General features: G+C 31.8%; 1 protein-coding gene and 1 long non-coding RNA gene across 2 annotated transcripts; both read left to right on the top strand.

The window, feature by feature from the left end:
- Window positions 1-12,707: 12,707 nt before the first annotated feature.
- On the top strand, window positions 12,708-14,787 carry LOC105779362 (uncharacterized). Its single transcript, XR_001128975.2, has 3 exons — window positions 12,708-13,240; window positions 13,366-13,417; window positions 14,319-14,787. It is a non-coding gene; the product is annotated as an uncharacterized LOC105779362 (long non-coding RNA).
- A 3,301-nt stretch (window positions 14,788-18,088) lies between these two features.
- On the top strand, window positions 18,089-18,948 carry LOC105780906 (aquaporin SIP1-1). The gene has a single exon (XM_012605439.2). It carries the CDS (start codon window positions 18,223-18,225, stop codon window positions 18,946-18,948), a length of 726 nt encoding a protein of 241 aa, XP_012460893.1. The 5' UTR covers window positions 18,089-18,222.
- Window positions 18,949-20,065: the final 1,117 nt, after the last annotated feature.

The following is a 20,065-nucleotide window of genomic DNA, read 5'->3' as shown; positions in this document are numbered from 1 at the left end:
ATATATTTTGGTATTTAAATTTATTTTTTTCTCATTTTTTTAAGTAAAATGAGATAATAATAATTCAAATGTGAAAATGAAAGAAAAATGGGGTTGAAAATTAAATAAATGAAGATGGAAAGAGTGAGTGGGTGAGTTTGGAGCAAGAGTTGGGTTGGACCCACCAAATCCTTTCAAGGATATGCTTATTTCAGCTGCCCAACTTTTCCCTTGTTGGAAAATCATATGCTCCCTCCATATGCCATTTCTTTAAAACCATATCCTACTATTCAATATTTAACAATTACAAAATTAGTGCAATATCTAAATATTTTTATGGGTGGCTAAGCTATTTTACTTTTGTATAATTTTTATCTGATTTATAGCTTAGGTTATTTAGACTTGGATATTTATATTTTATAAGGAAAGAGGTATAAATTAAACTTAATCTAATATGCGATACAATATAATTTCATCAGCGTCAGTTTCGAGGATAGAAATAATATAAAATATCTTTTAAGTTTACATTCATAACATTCTAATTAGTCAATAAAATATTGCCCAATTTGGCCATCATATTTGCTTACCTATCTCCCTCTTTATAAATGTGTTTGAGCGAGCTTTGTTCCAACTTAGATAGCAAGAGCTGCAATAAAAAATAAGCACATCCAAAAAGCATTTTCTCACATCAATATTCTTCATAAGGTTAAGAACAATTTCAACTACCAAAAATTTGATATTAAGTTGAGTAGCTAGCTTTAGGCCATCTTAAAGGCCCCGAAGCTTAGCTTCAACACTCGAAATTACTTGTAAGTGATGATATGAACCCACAACCCAATCCCCACAATAGTCTTTAATCACAACCTCTGCGCTTCCTACACCTGAGTTTCCAATAGTTGAACTATCAGTATTTAGCTTGCAACCTAGGTGTTGGAGCTTCCCATTTCACACTAATAATCTCACACAAAGGCAATTTCTTAACATTACCTGCCATCAAAAAGAATTTCACAACCTTGGCAATCATTCTAGGGATATCTTTATTTTGATCACCCTTGTCAAAAACAGTTTTGTTACGACATAGCCAAATTTCCCATAGAATAAAGCCAAAAATAGTTTTCTAAGGTATACAATGTTTGTGGTGAAAAAGTTTGGATTTTAAGTTTATCTTCAACCAATCTTTCCATACCAAGGTTGATTGATTGATTGAGTTGGGATTATGATCCGATTCCTCCCACAATTTTCTACTAACAAGACACCATCTTAAAATGTTTTCCATTATTGCAAGGTTTGCACTACAAAAGGGGTAGGCTTGAAATAGATCCAATCCATTGTGTAAGAGAAACTTTTATAGGTAGGATGTCATAAAGACATTCTCACAGAAAGAATTTATTTTTTGAGGGATTTGTAATCTCTATATCCATCTCCAGTCTACACCCTGATTTGCATTCTATTCTATGTTAATTCCTGTTATAATTTGATACCCACTTTTCAGGCTAAATTCTCCATTCATTGATGTTAGCTTTGATGTCCAAAGCTTTTGTTATAACAATATTTAAGATAAATTTTATTTACTAAGTCATTTAGTGTTCAAACATTTTCAAAGCATTTCAAGGACTTGCAACTCAAAAAACATGTTTCAAATGTGCTTTAACTTATCCAAATATTTTTGAGTCAATACCAAAGTGTTTTAAAGTTTTTAAAATGTTTTTAAAGCATTTTGATAGCTAATTATTGATACAGAGGGTTAGGGTATCGATACATTGCAATTCAATATCCAAATAACAAAGCTGGAAGGAAATGTATCAATACATCATGCATTGATACATTGTTGTTTTTATTGATACAATGATGTCATAATGTCTATAAATGACTAACTTTGAGCCAATTATAGCTAACTCTTTGATAAAAATTGAGACTTGAGTTAGAAGGACACTTTTTAGTCGAAATTAATGCTTGCAATGGTTCCAAATCACTCCCAACGACTCCAAACATCTTCAAACTCATTCCTTAATACAAATAAAAGTCAAAGAGAATTCAAGACATATCCAAGCATCAAAGTCAATAGAAAAGCTTCAAATCCTCATTCTTTCATTTCTCTTGTAAATATTCTCTAGGATTTTAGTGTCAAGTCTTTTATCATTCTTATTTCTATTCTTTGAGAGAGCTAACACTTGTAAACATATACCTTTGAGAGGTTCTAATTGTTTACATTTTTTCTCTTTGTTGTAAAGAGTATAGGTAAGGTTTTTGAGGTATAAAACCTTAAGAGGATTATAGAGGTTTATAATTGAGCCGTAAAAGCTAAGAAGGGTTCTAGTTTAGCTATAAAAACTAAAGGGAAAGGTTTTATCTTAGCCTTGTAAAAAAATATAAGAATTGTAAAGGTTATACATTTTCTTTGAAATGTATCAATTCTAGTAGTGAATTGGGAAATCCTTGGTTAGGGTATACCAAGTTAGTGAAGGTACGCAATTGAGGTCGAACCACTATAAATCAAAGTGCCTAAACTATTCTCCTTGTTTTATTATTATTATTTTAGAATAGTTTGTAAGAAAATTTCAAAATCCCAATTCACCATCCTTTTGGTATTTTTGGGCCTAACATTCGAGTTACCCCAACATTTTCCAGCCTTTTTGTAACGTCCCTTACCTGTCCCAATAGACGATGTGAATAGTAGATACTACCGGAAAATGAATGGAACAAAACTTTGAAAACTTGACAATTTTAAAACTTAAACCAATTCAAAAAAAATCGTAAAAGGTCATTTGAAATCATTTTAGAGCTTTAGAAACATTTTAAAACTATTTAAAGTCAATTTGTGGGTGGTTGAGAGTGAGCGAGGCAAGAAAAGACCCTTGAAAGTCAAAACGGGTCAAAATAGTGCAAGTGTAAAATGTTGGACATGTAAGGTTGTAGTGTCATGGAAGGATGTTGCAACGTCGAAGATCCGAGGTCGCGATGTCACCTATTGTGTAACCCCAAAACTTACCAAATTATACATAAAACTACTTTCACACATAGTATGCATAAAAATCATTCAAAGATCACCCAAACACAAGAAAAAACCATCCCAAAAAATTTTCAACCATACCTTAAAAATTCATGTAAACAAGTTAAATGGCATTCTAAATTTTTCCCTAGTGGAGATAAGGTACTATGTAAGCACACTTAGCTAGAATTTAAACGCATTATGATCAAACACAACCATTAAAGCCACTAACACAACAACTTAATAACAAGCAACTCAAAATTCTAAGTAGATAATGAACTAGCCTATTTATACAAGTTAACACCCTAGGTACATGCCACGAGTTACAATTACACTAAGTTCATACTTTTGATGGTCTCATTGATAGTGTGATGATTTTGAGTAGAGATAACTCCAAGGATTTGAAAGCGAGAATCTACATACAAAAATAACAACCCGTAAGCACAAAATGCTTAGTAAGTTCAAATGCTAAATACTAAACTTACCTTACTTGAAAGAACATACAAACATATGGCTCAACAAGCTTAATATATACATGTTTATTTTTTACGTGACACTAATGAATGACAAACTCTATTTGGTTTCAATTTCTAGCCTCCATGGATTAGGAGGAATAATTTTATTTTTAATACGAACATTATTATATAAGAAAGTGTGTTGGAGAAAAGTTACCAGATGAGAGACATGTTTCTTCATTCGAAGCATGGAATGGTGAGCCCTTTGATGCATAGGTAAGCTAAAACATGCAGACTCATTAGTTGGAATACACCTGAAGAAAGACGATATAAGGTTAATACGGATGGTGTTGTTTGTATTGAGACTGGGAACTCAACAACAGGGGGCTAAGTCTGTAACCTCCCTAACTCGGCCTAGATGTTAGACCCAAGTTTGGAAGATTACATTAGCCACCGAAATGGTCCAGTAAGCTATTGAAGTTTATAAAATTGTAATTTTAAAACATTTGTTTATTCTTTTAGAAAAAGAATTGACCTATTTTCAAAAAACTCATTATTTAATAACACTCGATTAAATAAAACATTTTTTTCCTTGTAACAGTGATTACTTTTGAAAACTTAGTTAATTTCCAATTTATTTATTACTCAAAATTTATTTATAATCTAGCAGGGGAAAAGTGATATTTGACTCAATTTCAAATAAGTAAAATCAGGATAGTTTTAAGCTAAATTAATTCTAAATCCATGCTTTGTTATCCTAAATTCATATTAAATATCATTTATGCTAAATGAACCCAAAATAAAAGTCCCATCCCACAATTCAAATAAAGCGGTACAATTCCAAAATTAATAGAAATTTCAAATAAAAAATCTAAACTACTTTTATAGTAAAAAGGTCAATCCGTGCTGAGTCTTCCGTATGCTAAGTTTGCGTCCTAACCTGGTGGGTTATCTGTAAAGATGGAAATAGAAGAGGGGCGTGACCTATAAAGCTCAGTGTGATTTCAATCACAAGAATACCAGTGCAAATAGTGGGAAAATCATACAGAATAACAACTCATAGAATAAATCACAACTGGATAGCAATACAAAATACCGAAAGTGCAGAACAATTCATCAACATAATATCTCAGAGTTTATAGCCATGTAAATGCTTATATAGTCAATGCAATTTCAATTTATCAGAATAGGTCCTACCTAACTCCACTACACTTCATAGTAGGAGTTCCTTAAAGCTCTTCTAGCTTTACACCACAGTGTGATGAACCGTTAAACGTTGCAAATGAACTGCTATTACGATGTGGAAAAACCACTAATCGGTGCAGATAAAAGCTGTTAATACGAAGTGGATTGACCACTAAATGATACAGATAAAAGCTACTAATACAATGTAGATTAACCACTAAACGGTGCAGGCAAGCTGCTAACAGTTCCTTCAATCATATCGTCCCACCTCATGCAGTGCAACATGACATGGTATAACAGATTAGTGTGGTAGCATTAACATGCTTTTAAAAAGTATATACAATATCAATTATCATGTTTATGACCGATCATAACAGTAGCAATAAATTTGCTTATCGTGTTTTCGATTTAACGGTAGCAGTAGGCATGTATTTCATGCAATCAGTGACACAATGGTATGAAAAACATTATCAGTTTATCAGAATTACAGTGGTAGTATATACAATAATAATTTAGTCAACTAAATCATGGATTCCAACATTATTCATATTAACAGGGACTTAATTGAATGAAATACAACACAAACAGCTTGGGAATCATTCAAGGACTAAACTGGAAAAATCATAAAATTTTGGGTAAAACTATAAAATCTAAAAAATAGGGGCATACAGTCGTGTGCGATGCTATAGATCGTGTGGAAGGTTACACGGCTGTGTGGTCAGGCCGTGTAACAGACTATAATCATGTGAAATTTGCAAAATTAAGCTACAAGGGGGGCACAACCGTGTGGCAGGCCGTTGGAGGGTTCCTGGCTGTGTGAGATTTGAACTATCCTAGGGTTCTAGATATACATAGCCGTGTGGCCCTCATGCCCTTGTGGTAGACCGTATGGCCCTAATCCTAGGAATGGTTTGCCCATATTCGCTTGTGAAAGAACACACACCTTTCACTAGATGTCCGAACGACGTCCCTTGCATTCAAATTTGATCCGACGTACCTAAAACAAGTCCTTCAAATGACAAATTCGCATGAATTAACAATTGATTTCAATATTTAATGAGATTAGTGGAAAGATTCGGCAAGAATAGCAAAAGATCGTAAAAGATTTATTAGCTTGAATGAAGAATTAACCTCAGATAGAAGTACTGCGAAATTTTAGAGTTTAATCATAGGGGTCGAGATGTACTTACCGATTTTTGGCAAAAAATGAAGGATGCTACTTGACGATAATTCTAACACCGTTAAGAATACAAGAAGTAGGGTTGATTCGAAACGAGAAAAAAATAATCAATATTTCAATGATGGAAATATGCTACAATTATGAGAGAAAAGAGGAGGAAAAGAGAAGGAGGAAGAAAATAAATAGAGGATGAAGAGGGATTTAACTAAAATTGTGAAAAAGATTGTTATTATAATCTAAATAAGAGTAGGAAAGACTAAATAGCTAGGGGGAAGGGTATGGTTTGGACTTGGGTATACAAGGGAGAGAGTTTAACACTTAGCTATTTAGCTACTACCCATTTCTTGTTCAATTTTTACTTTAAATAATATTTTCTTTAGTGTGACTTTTATCTTAGGTTGCTGAAAAAAAAAAAAAAGGAAATGGGAGGAAGGAAGCTTAAACCTAGGACTACTAAGATAGGAAATAATACTTAACCATCAAGCCTAAGGCTCATTCCTTGTCTATTCCTTACAACTAACCCTTTATGTTTTGGGGCGTGACATAGTCTATGACCAGCATGGTAATTGGGTAGCTAGTTTTCTAAAAATATTGGATCCTACATTGTTATTAATGCTGAGCTTTGGGGTGCACTTGATGGCCTTCAAGTAGCTTGGAATTTAGGCTTGAAATAGGTAGTTCTTGAAATGGATGGTGTTGCAGCCATCCAATTGATTCAAAACTTTTCAACTAAGCACCATCATTTAGTAGTACTACGAGCTATCAATGGGTTACTTTAACTATCTAGGACGGTTCAGATTACATATGTTTTCAGAGAAGGCAACAAGGTAGGTGATGGATTGGTGTCAATTACGTCTTCAAGGCCTTTAGGTAGGTATATTTTCATGCAACCACTGGATGAAGTTTTATAATTGCTGCACGATGATAAATTTGACATGGCTTGGCCTCACCTAGCTTAGTTGTGGTTTTATCCTTCTTCTTGTACATCAAAAAAAGAAAAAAGAATAAGAATAAGGTTTTTTTTATATATATAGATATATAAATAATGTGTTAGTATGTGGTACATTGGTAGTATATTTTCTTTATTCCATAAGCAGCCTTAAAAAATTACCACATGTCTTTTTTTTAATATTTACATTTTTAATATTATACACCCCTATAGGACACTTGTCAACCCCTTGGCTCTACTTGTGGAGTTGAAAAACTCCACTGGAAAAGTTTGAAATATTATTCTATAAATAATTTATGAAAAATTATTTGATACACTTATAATAAAATTTTTCGACTTCACAAACGAATTGAAAGTTTGATAAGTGTATTATAAGGTATAGTAAACAAATAATTATATTAATAAATGTGACACTTGTCATACCTCAATCCATTTGTAGAGTCTAAAAACTCTAGTGACGATATATCAAATGATAACTCGTAATTTATTATCTCATAAAATTCAAATATTCAACTTTTAAGACTTCTTCAAAGAAATTACAAATGATGTTATTTTCCATTGATGCATTTGAAAGTACTTGTAAATTCAAAATTTCAACCCACAATCTTCGATATTATCTTTATTCAATCATTACGATCAAACATTTTATCTTTTAATAAGACCAATAGATATTTTCAGATATAGATATTTCAAAAGTTATTTAGGTATAATGATTTATTTAGCCCTTATCATTTTAGTTTTTATTTAAAATTTTGCCTCTTTTAATTTTTGAATTTATTTTTGTCAAATCATCTTAAAATAGATGGAAAAATTAAAAAATATTAACTTTGTTGATGTGGACTACTACGTGGATGGCCATCAACAATTAATTACATTTTAAAAAATCTAAAAATAGAAAGTTATTTAAATTATTTAAAACTTTTGTAAAAATAAAAAATTATAAAATTATTAAAAAATTTAAAAAATTTAAAAGTAATTAATTGTCATGTGACATCTATGTGGCAGTCCGCATTAGTAAAGTTACGTTTATTAACTTTTCTATCCATTTTGGGGTGATTTGACAAAAAAACGTAAATTCAAGAATTAAAAGTGGCAAAAAATTAAATGGAGGGCTAAAATGAACTTTCTTTTTGAGTTGGAGGGCTAAATAAGTCATCATGCCAATTATCTTATTATCTTATATTTTATTATTAGTAATATATATGGAAATACTTAAATTAGCCTACAATTAATTTGATTTTATGCATGTTTTTATCTATACTATTATTTAAGTCATCGATTGAGTTTGCATAACGAGTTAATCGACACCAACTTGGTTAGAGAAATTAAAGAAATGTCTTTTCATAATTAAAATCATTTGTATTATTTGAGGGTATTTTAATCTTTCTATTTTAACAAAAATTAATAAAAATAAAAATACGCATATGATAAGATTTGAACCCACAACAATTAAATTGGTAAAACCTCAAATTTATCACTCAACCAAAACTTTATTTCATTGTGTTTTATATATTTTATTTCAATATGCACAATTTATTATCTCTACTAGTTATAAATTTATACTTACTATTATTTAAGCCCTGATTGAGTTGGTTTTACAAGTCAACTAGACACCAACTCAATTAGAAAAATTACAAAAAATCTTTTCATATTTAAAATAAGTTATATTATTCGAGGGTGCCTTAGTCTTTTATTAAAAAATACTTATGGTGAGATTTGAACTCACACCAATGCATAAAGCTTTAAATTTACCATTCAATCAAAGCTTTATTTTAAACTTTTTATACGTTTTAATTTTATTATGTACACTTTATTACCTCCACCAATTGTATATCTATACTTACTATTATTTAAACCCTTGATTGAGCTGGTATCACGAGTCAACCGGACAACAACTTAGATAGGAAAATTACAAAAATATCATTTCAAATTTAAAATAAGTTATATTATTCGAGGATACTTTAATTTTTCTATTAAAAAAAACAAAAACAAAAATGCTTATGGTGGGATTTGAACCCACGCCAACGCGTAAAATCTTAAATTTACTACTAAACTAAAGCTTTATTTTCAATTTTTTATACATTTTAATTTTATTATGCACACTTTATTACTTCCATCAATTGTATATTTATACTATTTAGAAAAACCTTTACTAAGTTCGTTTCACCCATCAATCGGGTCCTAGTTCGCTTAGGAAATTACCAAAAATTATTTTATTTGCAAAGTAGGTTATATGATTATGCGGTTGTTTTGACTTTTATATTTTATAAATCAATAAGAAATTATCTATAATGAGATTTGAACCAAAGACAATATGTATTTATACAACTTTTTCTTTTACCATTTGAACTAAACCAATTTTAATTTTAATACTGAAACTATATAATAAGTATATTTTATATAAATTTGTTATATATTTGTATATATGTTACATGCGTATATGCGTTTGATAGAATTTTTGTATTAATAATATTGTTGATTAAGCCATATCACAAATTAACTTGACACCAACTTAGTATCGGTGACAATATCATGGTAAATAATTATATTCACTTAGTATTTTTAATATGACTTATTCATAAGTTTAAATTTTGTTTTACTTACAGTTTACTCTATTTTTTTATATTAATATCGTACATATTTTATGTGTTATTATTGATTAGTTTCAAACTATACATTTAATTATTTCTTGTATGCTATATTGAAATACAAATATGTGTTCTAAATACGTGGCTTTCACACATATACACGTGTGATAGAGTTAATTTCTAGTATTAATGATGTTAATTGAGTTGGTTTCACAAGCCAACTTGACACTAACTCACAATTGATGATAGCACCATAATAAACAATTGTAATACCTTTAATATTGTTAATATGATATATTTATGTGTTTAAATTTCGTTTTACTTACAATTTAATCTATTTTTTATTTTAATATCGTATATATTTAATTTGTTATTATGATTAATTAGTTTCAAATAAGGTGATCAAATTTCGGTTAAAACTGAATTAATCGACCGAACCGATCTAATTCGGTTAATTGGCTGGTTAACCGATCTAGATCAGTTTCAGTTAATCGGTCGGTTAACTGATCTAGTTAAGTTGGAGGTCAGTTAAAGGTTTTTTAAAATTTCAGTTATCGGTTAATCCGGTTCGAAATCGGGTAATTAACTGAATTAAGCGAACTTAATAAATAATATTATATATTATATGTATTAGGCTATTATTAATTCGGTTAATTCAGTCAAATGAATATTATCAATTTATTTTTTTGATATGTTTTATACTTGTTTTAACAAAAAATATATATAAATTTCGGGTAATTCGGTTAACCGACCGAATTAACCGAAATATTTCGGTTTGGTTAATTTTTTTGAAAAATTTTGGTTTGGTTAACTACTAAAAGATTAAAAACTTCGGTTAATACTAATTCCGTTCGGTTAACTATTTGAACACTCCTAGTTTCAAACCATATGTTTAATTATTTATTGTATGTTATTTTTAAAAATACATCTATGTTTTAAATACGTAGTTTCCACACGCATATGCATATGATAAGACTTCTAGTAATTTTATGTAATTTATCATGTGTATCGATTTTTGAATAAATTTTAAAATTAATTATTTGTTTGATGTGAAAACTTCAATTGTTAAAAGATATATTTCTTGACCGACTATTAGATTAATTCAAAACTTAAACCTCTCATTTACTATTATTAAAAAAAAAACAAGGGGAAATTACATTTAAGGTTATTAAGCTATTAGTAAGTTTACGTTATGGTCAGTAATACAATGATTACTGAATTACTCGGAAGTTTTCATTTAAGTTATTGAACTATTAAAAGTTTTTATTTAAATCACTAGGCTATTAGGTTTTTCTTTTTTAAAGTTCGGCTAGCGAGTTCCAAGCGACGACTCAATGATTGGTACAGTGGATCAGTATCCATTGACAAATGGAAGAACATACCTTAGATCCAAGTCGATTTGACAATCAATGTTGAAGATCGAAGAAGAAAGCTATTTGGATTTTGATTCGTAGATTCGTGATGTTTAAAACTATTTTATGAAAAAAATTGATTTGTTGAAGAGACGGGGAAGGAGAGCTTTTGATTGGTGTAGGCAGTGCAAACTGAGAAGATTATACAACAACAATTTTAACAGTCCAATGACTTAAATGAAAACTTTTGAATAGTTCAGTGACTATTTTGTAACATTTTGAATTTGAGTGACCAAAACGTAAACTTACTAATAGCTTAGTGACTTTTGATATAATTTACCCTAATTTTTTCACTTAAATTTAATCATAAAAATATATAAGTGTTGTAGATAACTGATTGTCTAAAACTTTTAAAAATATCTTGACTCAACTTAACTCAAATATATATACCCCAAACTTTGATTTGGGTTCAAGTTTTTACCCGTAATTATGATGTGTGGTCTCATTCTCATTATGTGCATATGTTATGTATGAATTTTATCGATTCTTTCTGAATTAGTTCAATTTTATTCAATTCTTCATATATTTATATCTATAACATACTTGTATCGTATTTGTACTAATTAAACTCATGATATTTTATTTGTTTATTTGATAATCTTCACTTTTCTCTAGATTTGATCTCTTTTTTTTTCTTGTTCGAACTTTCTCTTGATTTTATCTAAAGCCTAATCCACCTTATTATTTATAGTAACACATAAAACCAAACTTTTAGGAGACTGAATAGAAAAATAATACATCAAGTTGGTAATAAAATAAATAAATAAAGATAGGTGGTGGTCCAAGGATTGTCTCTCTATAAATGCCTCTCTAAAATGACTAATAGTGAGATTTAAATATTTTAAATATTTAAACATATGTGTTTTTTATAAATATTTTATAGGACATTTGTCAACCTGTGGAGTCTAAAAACTCTACTGATAAAATATTAAATATTTTTTATAAAATCCTAAATTATTTATATAACCTTTTAATTTATTTTTTCTTTAATTTAATACAATTTCTAAATAAATATTATATTGAACAGATGGATGGGTTTTTTTTTTTAAAATAAAAATTTGGCGTGACAATTTACAATTTACAAAGTAGGTGGTGTAGTTTGAGGATTGAGAAATGAGTAAATTAAATTAAACTTCAAGTTAAGAGTGAAATGATTGAATTTCTTGTGAGATTGGGAATAAGATGTAGCATCACATGGGATGTCACCTTTGCTGTTTAATTTGTAGAATCAAAATTGAAGAGAAGAGCTGCCATATCTTGTTATGTCCCCTTATCCCAATACACAAAATCCATTCTGACAAAATCCAAACCAAATTCCATCAAAATTCCAACCCAACACTTATTATTAGATTATATGGTGATTAGGTTTCGAAGAGGATAATTGAACCAATTCCTATGAATGGAGAATTCCAACTCCACATTTAGTTTTAGGTTTTTAAGTAGGAAGATTGAATCAAATGCATAAGATGAAAGGATTCAAGCTCAATCTTTAGACATTATTGAATCAATTACTATAACATATATTATTAAATTAAGGGTGAAAGGATCAAATGTTTTACTATGTTTAGTTGCAATAACTTGTTGTGGTTATGACATAAATACTAGGTCAAGTACAAATAAAAAGAAAATAACCATAAAAAAATGCTTATATAGTTCAGGCTTAATTTATATCTGCATAATTTTATCCAAAAAGAATTTATTATTAAACACATAATACAAGCGATGATTAAACCGAGTCTAATTGCAACCTCATACTAATACATTTAGTATGAACTCTTCTAGCTCACTTTGCAATTTATCATTGAAAAAAATAAACAAGTGTCGAACGAAATCACTTGATCAATTCTTCAATGAACAGAAAATATACTTTATAAAATCTCACTCTCTAAGTCTGTAAAATCCCATAAGATTGTTTTTTTTTTAATATATATAGAATTCAAGATATGGTTGTAGATGTTTGGAGATAATTCATGTAGCATGGGATATAACTTTTGTAACGCCCCGAATTTTCTTAACTATGAAATGTTAATTTAATTTGGATTAGAGGTCGACAATTGTAGTGGTGTGTGTGAGGTTTTGGATTCAAGCCCTTTCCTGAAAATTTTGTTAATCTTTTGTTCTAATCCCATCCCTAATTTTTTGACTTAAGTTTTATTTCCGTACAAATTATGATAAAATGAACTTGCTGATTTGGTGGTAAGATGTTTATTAGCTTATTTCAAATTGTGAAATTTTTGTTGTTGGAAGTTGAGTTTCTAAATATTTTTATTTTTATTTTGAATTTATCGATTCCTATTTTCTCTCCCACGACCAACCGTCCAAGCTTTTCACCAATTCCACGTTATTTTCTTTCTTTCCTCAAGTCTGCCGTTTTTTTCCCTTCTTCTTGCTCCTTTTTCTTCTTCTTTTTCTTTGACCTCTTCCTTCTTTGTTGATTAAATCTTGGGTGCTATCAATTATTTTCGGGTGTTCCGTTACACTTGGAACGTATTTTGTTCGCTGTGTAAGTTTTGCTTGATATCTTTTTTTGCTTCTTTGATTTCTAGTTCGTTTTTGGACAAAGTGGGATTTTGATTGGTATATTTTCCGTTTAATGTTAAGATTAGTGTTTTTGTGGTTTTGGATTAGGCAAACGGTGTGGAAATCAAGACCCTCCAACGTAGGCTCGGTTTTAGGAGAAGTAAGTAATTGAATTTTGGTTTTAGATGGATTTTATCTCTGTTAATTAGTGCCATTTAATGAACCATTGTAGGTTTTTGTGAGTCCAGTTGTGTACCCGATCAAATCAACAATTAGGTGTGTGAGACTAACCTGAAAAATAGTTCGAAACTCGAGAAAATTGAGAAACATGGGCTATTTTTGAAATTTTCCAGTGCTACACGGCCGTGTGCACCACACGATCTGTGTGGGCCTTTTTGGCCAATTTTAAGGCCCGATTAGGGGCCGATTAAAAGACTTGAGAATTTGGTCCATGAGCATTATGTGGGCACGGAAAAACATAAGTTTTAGTAAACAAACATGGGTAAGTGTAGGAAGCATGTTAAGTAAGTTCCGATAAGTATAATAATGAGATATGATATGCTTTATAAGCATGTACGTGAGTTGTGCATGCTATATGATTTGTGAGTTACATCTGTATGTTATTATGCTATATATATGCATTAGGGTGGGTTATGATTTAATGGAGGAAGTGTGATATGACAGTTATTACTGCAATTATGACAGCTAGACCACAAATTTCTGTTTGGCAGCTCAACTGCATATTATGAGTGGCATACCATCACATATTGGTGTGATTGGATGGATGAATTCTCGTAGTCCTAATTGGTATGATTGGTTGGACAGAGATGTTGTGTAGCAAATGGGGGCAATATATGTTATATTATAAGATATGTTTCGATATGAAATCTGATATGCTATCATATGTTGTAAGTTATGCTCCATTACGAAATCTGATATGCTATAATATGTTGTAAGATAAGCACCAATATGTAATATGATATATTTTGACCTATACTACGATATATGGGCCAATTCACACATTGAGCGTAAAGCTCACGCATTTGTTTGTTTTATTTCAGGTGATCCTCGGACTTACGATTGAATGACAACTTTGGAGCCCGGATTTCACAAATATTGGTCTAAGTATATTTTGGACTTGTTTCTTTTATGGATTTTCAGACTTTTGGACATTTTAAATTTGTTTGGGACATTAAAATTTATTTTGGCATTTGTTTTGCAAAAGTTTTAACTTTAATCAGTGCTTAAGTCAAGACAACTAAAATAAACAAGGGTTATAAGATTGATTTGTTACAAAGTTTGTTTTATCAAGCAAATGAATTAAGTTGGACTCAATTAGTAAAGCTAAGTAAACGAGATTTTCATCAACATATTCACGGGTTTCAGAATTGATACGCTTTTCAACGAGTTATTCAAAATTGGTTTTTCTTTAAGCTGAAAGTGGGTTTTCACCAAAATTAAGCATTAGTGTTTTCACGTATCATGTAACTTCCACAATCCACAATCTGGTCATAACGTCTAGGTCGAATCGAATTTGGGGTGTTACAACTTTACTCAAATAAATTGAATGTTTTAATCTTTAAGATTTATTTGAGTTTTTTTTTAATAAATTTGAATTATCATCTCTTGATCACTAAGAGTATTAATGTTTAGATTATTAAACTTTGGGTTGGCTAGAAGGAGATTCAAATTTTGATTATGGTATTAAAGGATGAAAGGATTTAAGCTTAAACTCTTTTAAGTAGAAAAAATAATTATAGTGAATGAGGTTTTGTTAGTTAAGGGTGAGGAATTGAATTTTGAGAGTTTAAATTTAAATTGTTCTAGTTTTAAGTGATTTCACATTTGTACTTACAAGACCTGGATACAGAAACAAAACCTCAATCGACTTAAGAAGGCCCTTAATACCCAGTTCCACAGCATGACATTTCCAAAAATTACAAAAACTAGACTAAGAGATGAAATAAGATCACTGCAGTCAGATTCTATCTCCACTTTAGTCCAATGGTAGCAAGCGACAAAGGAAGCACCAGTCTAATGGCCAAACCTTCTGTCATCCACGTTGAAGAGGCATAAATTCTAGAACGTTCACTTCCAATCAACACACTGTTTCAGTCCCTCACAACAACAACTATATCTACTACCAAACGATTCTAAGAAAGCCGTGACATCACAATTAATTTTAATCACTTTTTGCTTAGGTTTCATCTGCCATTTCAAGTGATAGAGCTTCCAAGCACCTTTGCTTCAACAATTTCTAAGACTTCATAAGCTTTGTTTTAAATATTTAAACCACACTGAGATTGGGTCACCTATTTTTCTCAAAAAAAAAAAATATAGGCATTGTGTGCGGTCTGGATATTTCAACAAAGACTCGCAAGAAGCTCAATTCTCTTATTAGCACCATTCACTATAGAAAAATGTGAATATTCAATCCACCATTTGAAAAGGCCACCGAAGCCTTCCTTGTTTGGTTGATAATTGTGAGTTTTTTAACTAGTTCAACTTGTTGCCTAAACACATGTTCAAACACGAGTTTGAACAAAAAACTAACTAGAAATGAAAATAGAGAAGTAATGAGAGATTTGCACACATCGTTTGTTAATGCATTTTGGAAACAATGAATGATTTCATTCCATAATTGATTTAACCACCTATTGGCTAAAGCCGAATCTACCCTTACACAAAGAAATAATTACAGCCCTAGTAGTTAGTTCCAATTTGTTATAACCACTCACCCAAAACCTCATTTACAAAGGTTTAATCTCTCACAAAAAATGCCTAATAATAGAGTGGAGAAATAAAAATGAAAATAGCAAGAATAACTGTCACACCCCGAAAGTCGGGTTTGTAGAATAACATTATTGATAACATGAGGAAAAGATAGTAAGGTGGAAGGCTAAGGTGCTTTCGTTAGCAGGTAGAATCACGTTGGCCAAAGTAGTGTCAGCAGTTACCCCTAATTATGCTATGCAATCGATTGTTATTCTGAAAGGAGTTTGCTTTGAAATGGAGAAAATTATTCATAACTTTGTGTGGGGACACATTAAAGAGAAGAAAGGGATAAATCTCGTAAAGTAGGATGATCTCTGCAAGGTTCCAAAACATAGTGACCTTGACTTTAAGAAGATTGATTGTCAAAATGATGCTTTCCTCAAGAAAAATTGGTTTTAATCTTATTAAAAAACCTAACCAGTTATGGGTTTAGGTTCTTAGAACCAAATATAAGTGGAGGGGAAATCTACCTACATCCTTACATGTGGGTAATGTGTCATGGATATGGAATGGAATTTGTGGTACTTGGAGTAAGATTTTTTATGGTGTTATCTAGAATTTAGGGAAGGGCATGAATGTAGGCTTTTGGAAAGGTAATTGGGTTAAGGAATGGGGTCCTCTTATTAATGTTTGCACCCAACCCCTATACATTCCTTATGAACATGTTCCTGTTAAGGATATGGTACCTCCTAGTGGGGAGTAGAATTGGGATGTGTTTACGTTGGTGTTGTCGCTTCCAGTAATCAAGAGTATTTCTGCCTATAAGCTTTCGTCCGATCATGATGTGGATGATTTTGTTGGATGGAGATATGATAATAAGTGTGTATTTACTGTTTGCTCATCTTACTTTAGTATTTGTGGCCTGGTTTTGGCTCGTAGGGACATAATTTGGCATCGTATTTGACACTTTCTTGTACCTCACAAGGTACGTATCTTCCTTTGTTTAGCATATATGAACAAAGTCCTTACCAATGAATGTTGGTTGAGAAGGCACCTTACTACTGATACAAGTTGCAGGGTTTGTGGTGATTCGGTAGAAATTATAAATCATGTACAATGGTTATGTACTCCAACTATGTCGACATAAGTGTTGGTGGTAAAGCCAAATAAGAATAATGAAATTTTCACCATCAATTTGGAAGCATTCGAGGTCAATATTTCAAATCCTGCTTATTTTGCATGTGACCCTAATGAATGGAAGGCTCTATTTGGTTTCATTTGTTGGCATCTCTGGATTAGGAGGAATAATTATGTGTTTAATATAGACTTTATTGAATGGGAAAGTGTGTTGGAGAAAAGCTACTGGATGAGAGACATGTTTCTTCATTCGAAGCATGGAATGGTATGTTCGTTGATGCATGGACAAGCTAAAACATGCAGACTCATTAGTTGAAATGCACCTGCGGAAGGTTGACACAAGGTTAATACGAATGGTGTTGTTTGTATCGAGATTGGGAACATTATAACAAGGGGCTTAGTCCGTGACCAGCATGGTAATTAGGTAGCTAGTTTTTCTAAAAATATTGGATATTGCTCTGTTATTAATGTTGGGTTTGGGGTGCACTTGAGTGCCCCCAAGTAGCTTGGAATTTAGGCTTGAAATAGGTGGCTCTTGAGATGGATAGTGTTGCAGCCATCCAGTTGATTCAAACCTTTTCAACTAAGCACCATCATTCAGCAATACTATGAGCTATCAAGGGGTTACTTCAACTATCTTAGACGGTTTAGATTACATATGTTTTCAGAGAAAACAATAAGGTAGCTGGTGGATTGGCATCAATGGTGTTTTCAAGGCCTTTAAGTAGGTATATTTTTATGCAACTACAGGATGAAGTTCCACGATGATAAATCTAGTATGGCTTGGCCTCGCCTAGTTTAGTTGTAATTTTATCTTCCTTCTTACAAAAAAAAAAATGTTTTCAAGTAATTTGAACTAGTAATGGTTGACTAGTAAGTAATCAGAGTTTATAAAACATTTTAAAATATTTTACCATTAATTATTTTATTGATAATTTGGCCGGTAACTTTGCTCAAAAAAAAAAAAAGGCCGGTGAGAAGCACGTGAAATTACTACTACATCGCATAAAGCCGAAGATCAGTAGTTGGTATCTTGGTATTTGTTTGTTATGCATTTTTTAGCATTAAAAAGGAAAGCCCCCCAAACCCTAGAAGGAGTGTAGCTGCTTAAAGATGGGAGTCATCAAGTCAGCCATGGCAGACGCCCTTTTGACATCCATATGGGTTTTCAGCATGCCCTTTCTCAGGATTCTCACCCTCGAAATTGCAGCTTTCCTCGGCCTTCGATCCTTCCCTTTGGCTGCTTTCTTCATCACCACCCTCTTGGTTAGCCTTATGATGTTTATCTTCACCATCGTCGGCAACGCACTCGGCGGCGCCACCTTCAATCCCACCGCCTCCGTCGCTTTCTACGTCGCTGGCCTCAAGAAAGACTGGTCTGCCCTTTCCATGGCAGTGCGTTTTCCCTTGCAGGCCGCCGGTGGAGTGGTGGGCGTGAAGGCAGTTCTGGGGGTTCTTCCAAGGGAATATAAAGAAACCATCAAAGGACCTTCTTTGAAAGTAGATATGCAGACAGGGATTTTAGCTGAAGGGTTGTTGACATTTGGGCTATGTCCAGCTCTGTTGGTGATTTTGGTGAGGGGTCCTAACAACCCTTTGCTTAAGCTGTTGTTGATGGCGATATCAACAGTGGGATTTGTTGGGAGAGGGGCTAATTACACAGGACCCTCCATGAATCCTGCAAATGCTTTTGGATGGGCATATGTTAACAATTGGCATAACTCTTGGGAGCTTTATTATGTTTATTGGATGGGTCCTTTGATTGGGGCAACTTTGGCTGCTTGGGTTTTTAGATTCTTGCTTTCTCCTTCATCATCAACCAAGGAGAAAAAAGCTTGATTTTTATGAATAATTTTGTTCTCTATTTCTTATGAAAACATTTCCATTTTGCCTGCTTTTACCTTATTCATCATCTTGGGATTATCTTCTTCTTAAGTTTTACCAAAACTTAGAACCTTGTAATAATTAGGGTAAATTACACTAATATTCACTTAATTTTGATTAAAATAATAAAACAATCACTAAACTTTGAAAAGTTACAACAGTCCCTAAACTTTAGAAATTAGTAACCATTTTTCGTTACGTCTGTAACGAAAAGCTGACTGTCATTCCATAGTGTAAACAGCCCCAATTTAAAAACTCTAACTGGGCTAGGCAGTAGAAGAAGAAGAGAAAAAATAGAGATGTCGTACGTGATTCTGTCACTTTAGCTTCAGTCGTTCGTGGTGGCAACCACCGTTCATGGCTATCAATAAGCTTAGAAACTTCCCAAAATTGACAACATTCCTTTTTAACTTGTAAGCCCTAAAGTCAAACTTATAATTTTCAAAATCAACACCGAAAGCTCTAAATCTAAGCCTGAATCCTGTGATTTTTAACATCTTAACTGCCACATTCTCAGATATGAGAATTCAAGTTTCCTTTTCAATTGTTGTTTTGGGGTGTTTTTAGTAGTTGCTAACTTAGGACCCGTTTCCTCTCCTTTTCTTGTTCCTCTTTAGTTCCAAATCTTAATAGTTAAATGGAATATGCTTTAGTTTGTTGTATGCCATTGCTCACCTTTTCATTTATTTTTCTCTATTGTTTTCTTATTCTTTTTTGTTCATTTCATGGGGGGGTTTTGGTTTCGACCAACCAAGATAGAACCCTCTTTTTTATCATATGGTTTGCTTATAAGATTCTCTTTTTAGATTATCTTAGCATCCCTTTTGATTGACTCTTCTAATTAAGGTATTGCTGCTCTGATGTGTGCTATTGACTTTATTATGAGTTGTTTTGGGGCTTGTATGGGAAGGGAAAAAGGGTTTTACTTGAGATTTGTTGCTCAATAATAGGCTTGTCCATATTCACTTTTTCTTGTATGTATAATTGTATTACCAATGACAATTGGTTCTCTATTTCAACTACAATATCAGATTTCAAGTTTCCAACTTTCCTTAAAAATTCTTTCTCTGTA

The sequence above is a fragment of the Gossypium raimondii genome, chromosome 4 (genome assembly GCF_025698545.1).
Source record: "Gossypium raimondii isolate GPD5lz chromosome 4, ASM2569854v1, whole genome shotgun sequence".
In the NCBI taxonomy this organism is placed as follows: Eukaryota; Viridiplantae; Streptophyta; class Magnoliopsida; order Malvales; family Malvaceae; genus Gossypium; species Gossypium raimondii.
Note: the sequence above shows the minus strand (reverse complement) of the source record. Positions and strands in the feature narration are given on the sequence as shown.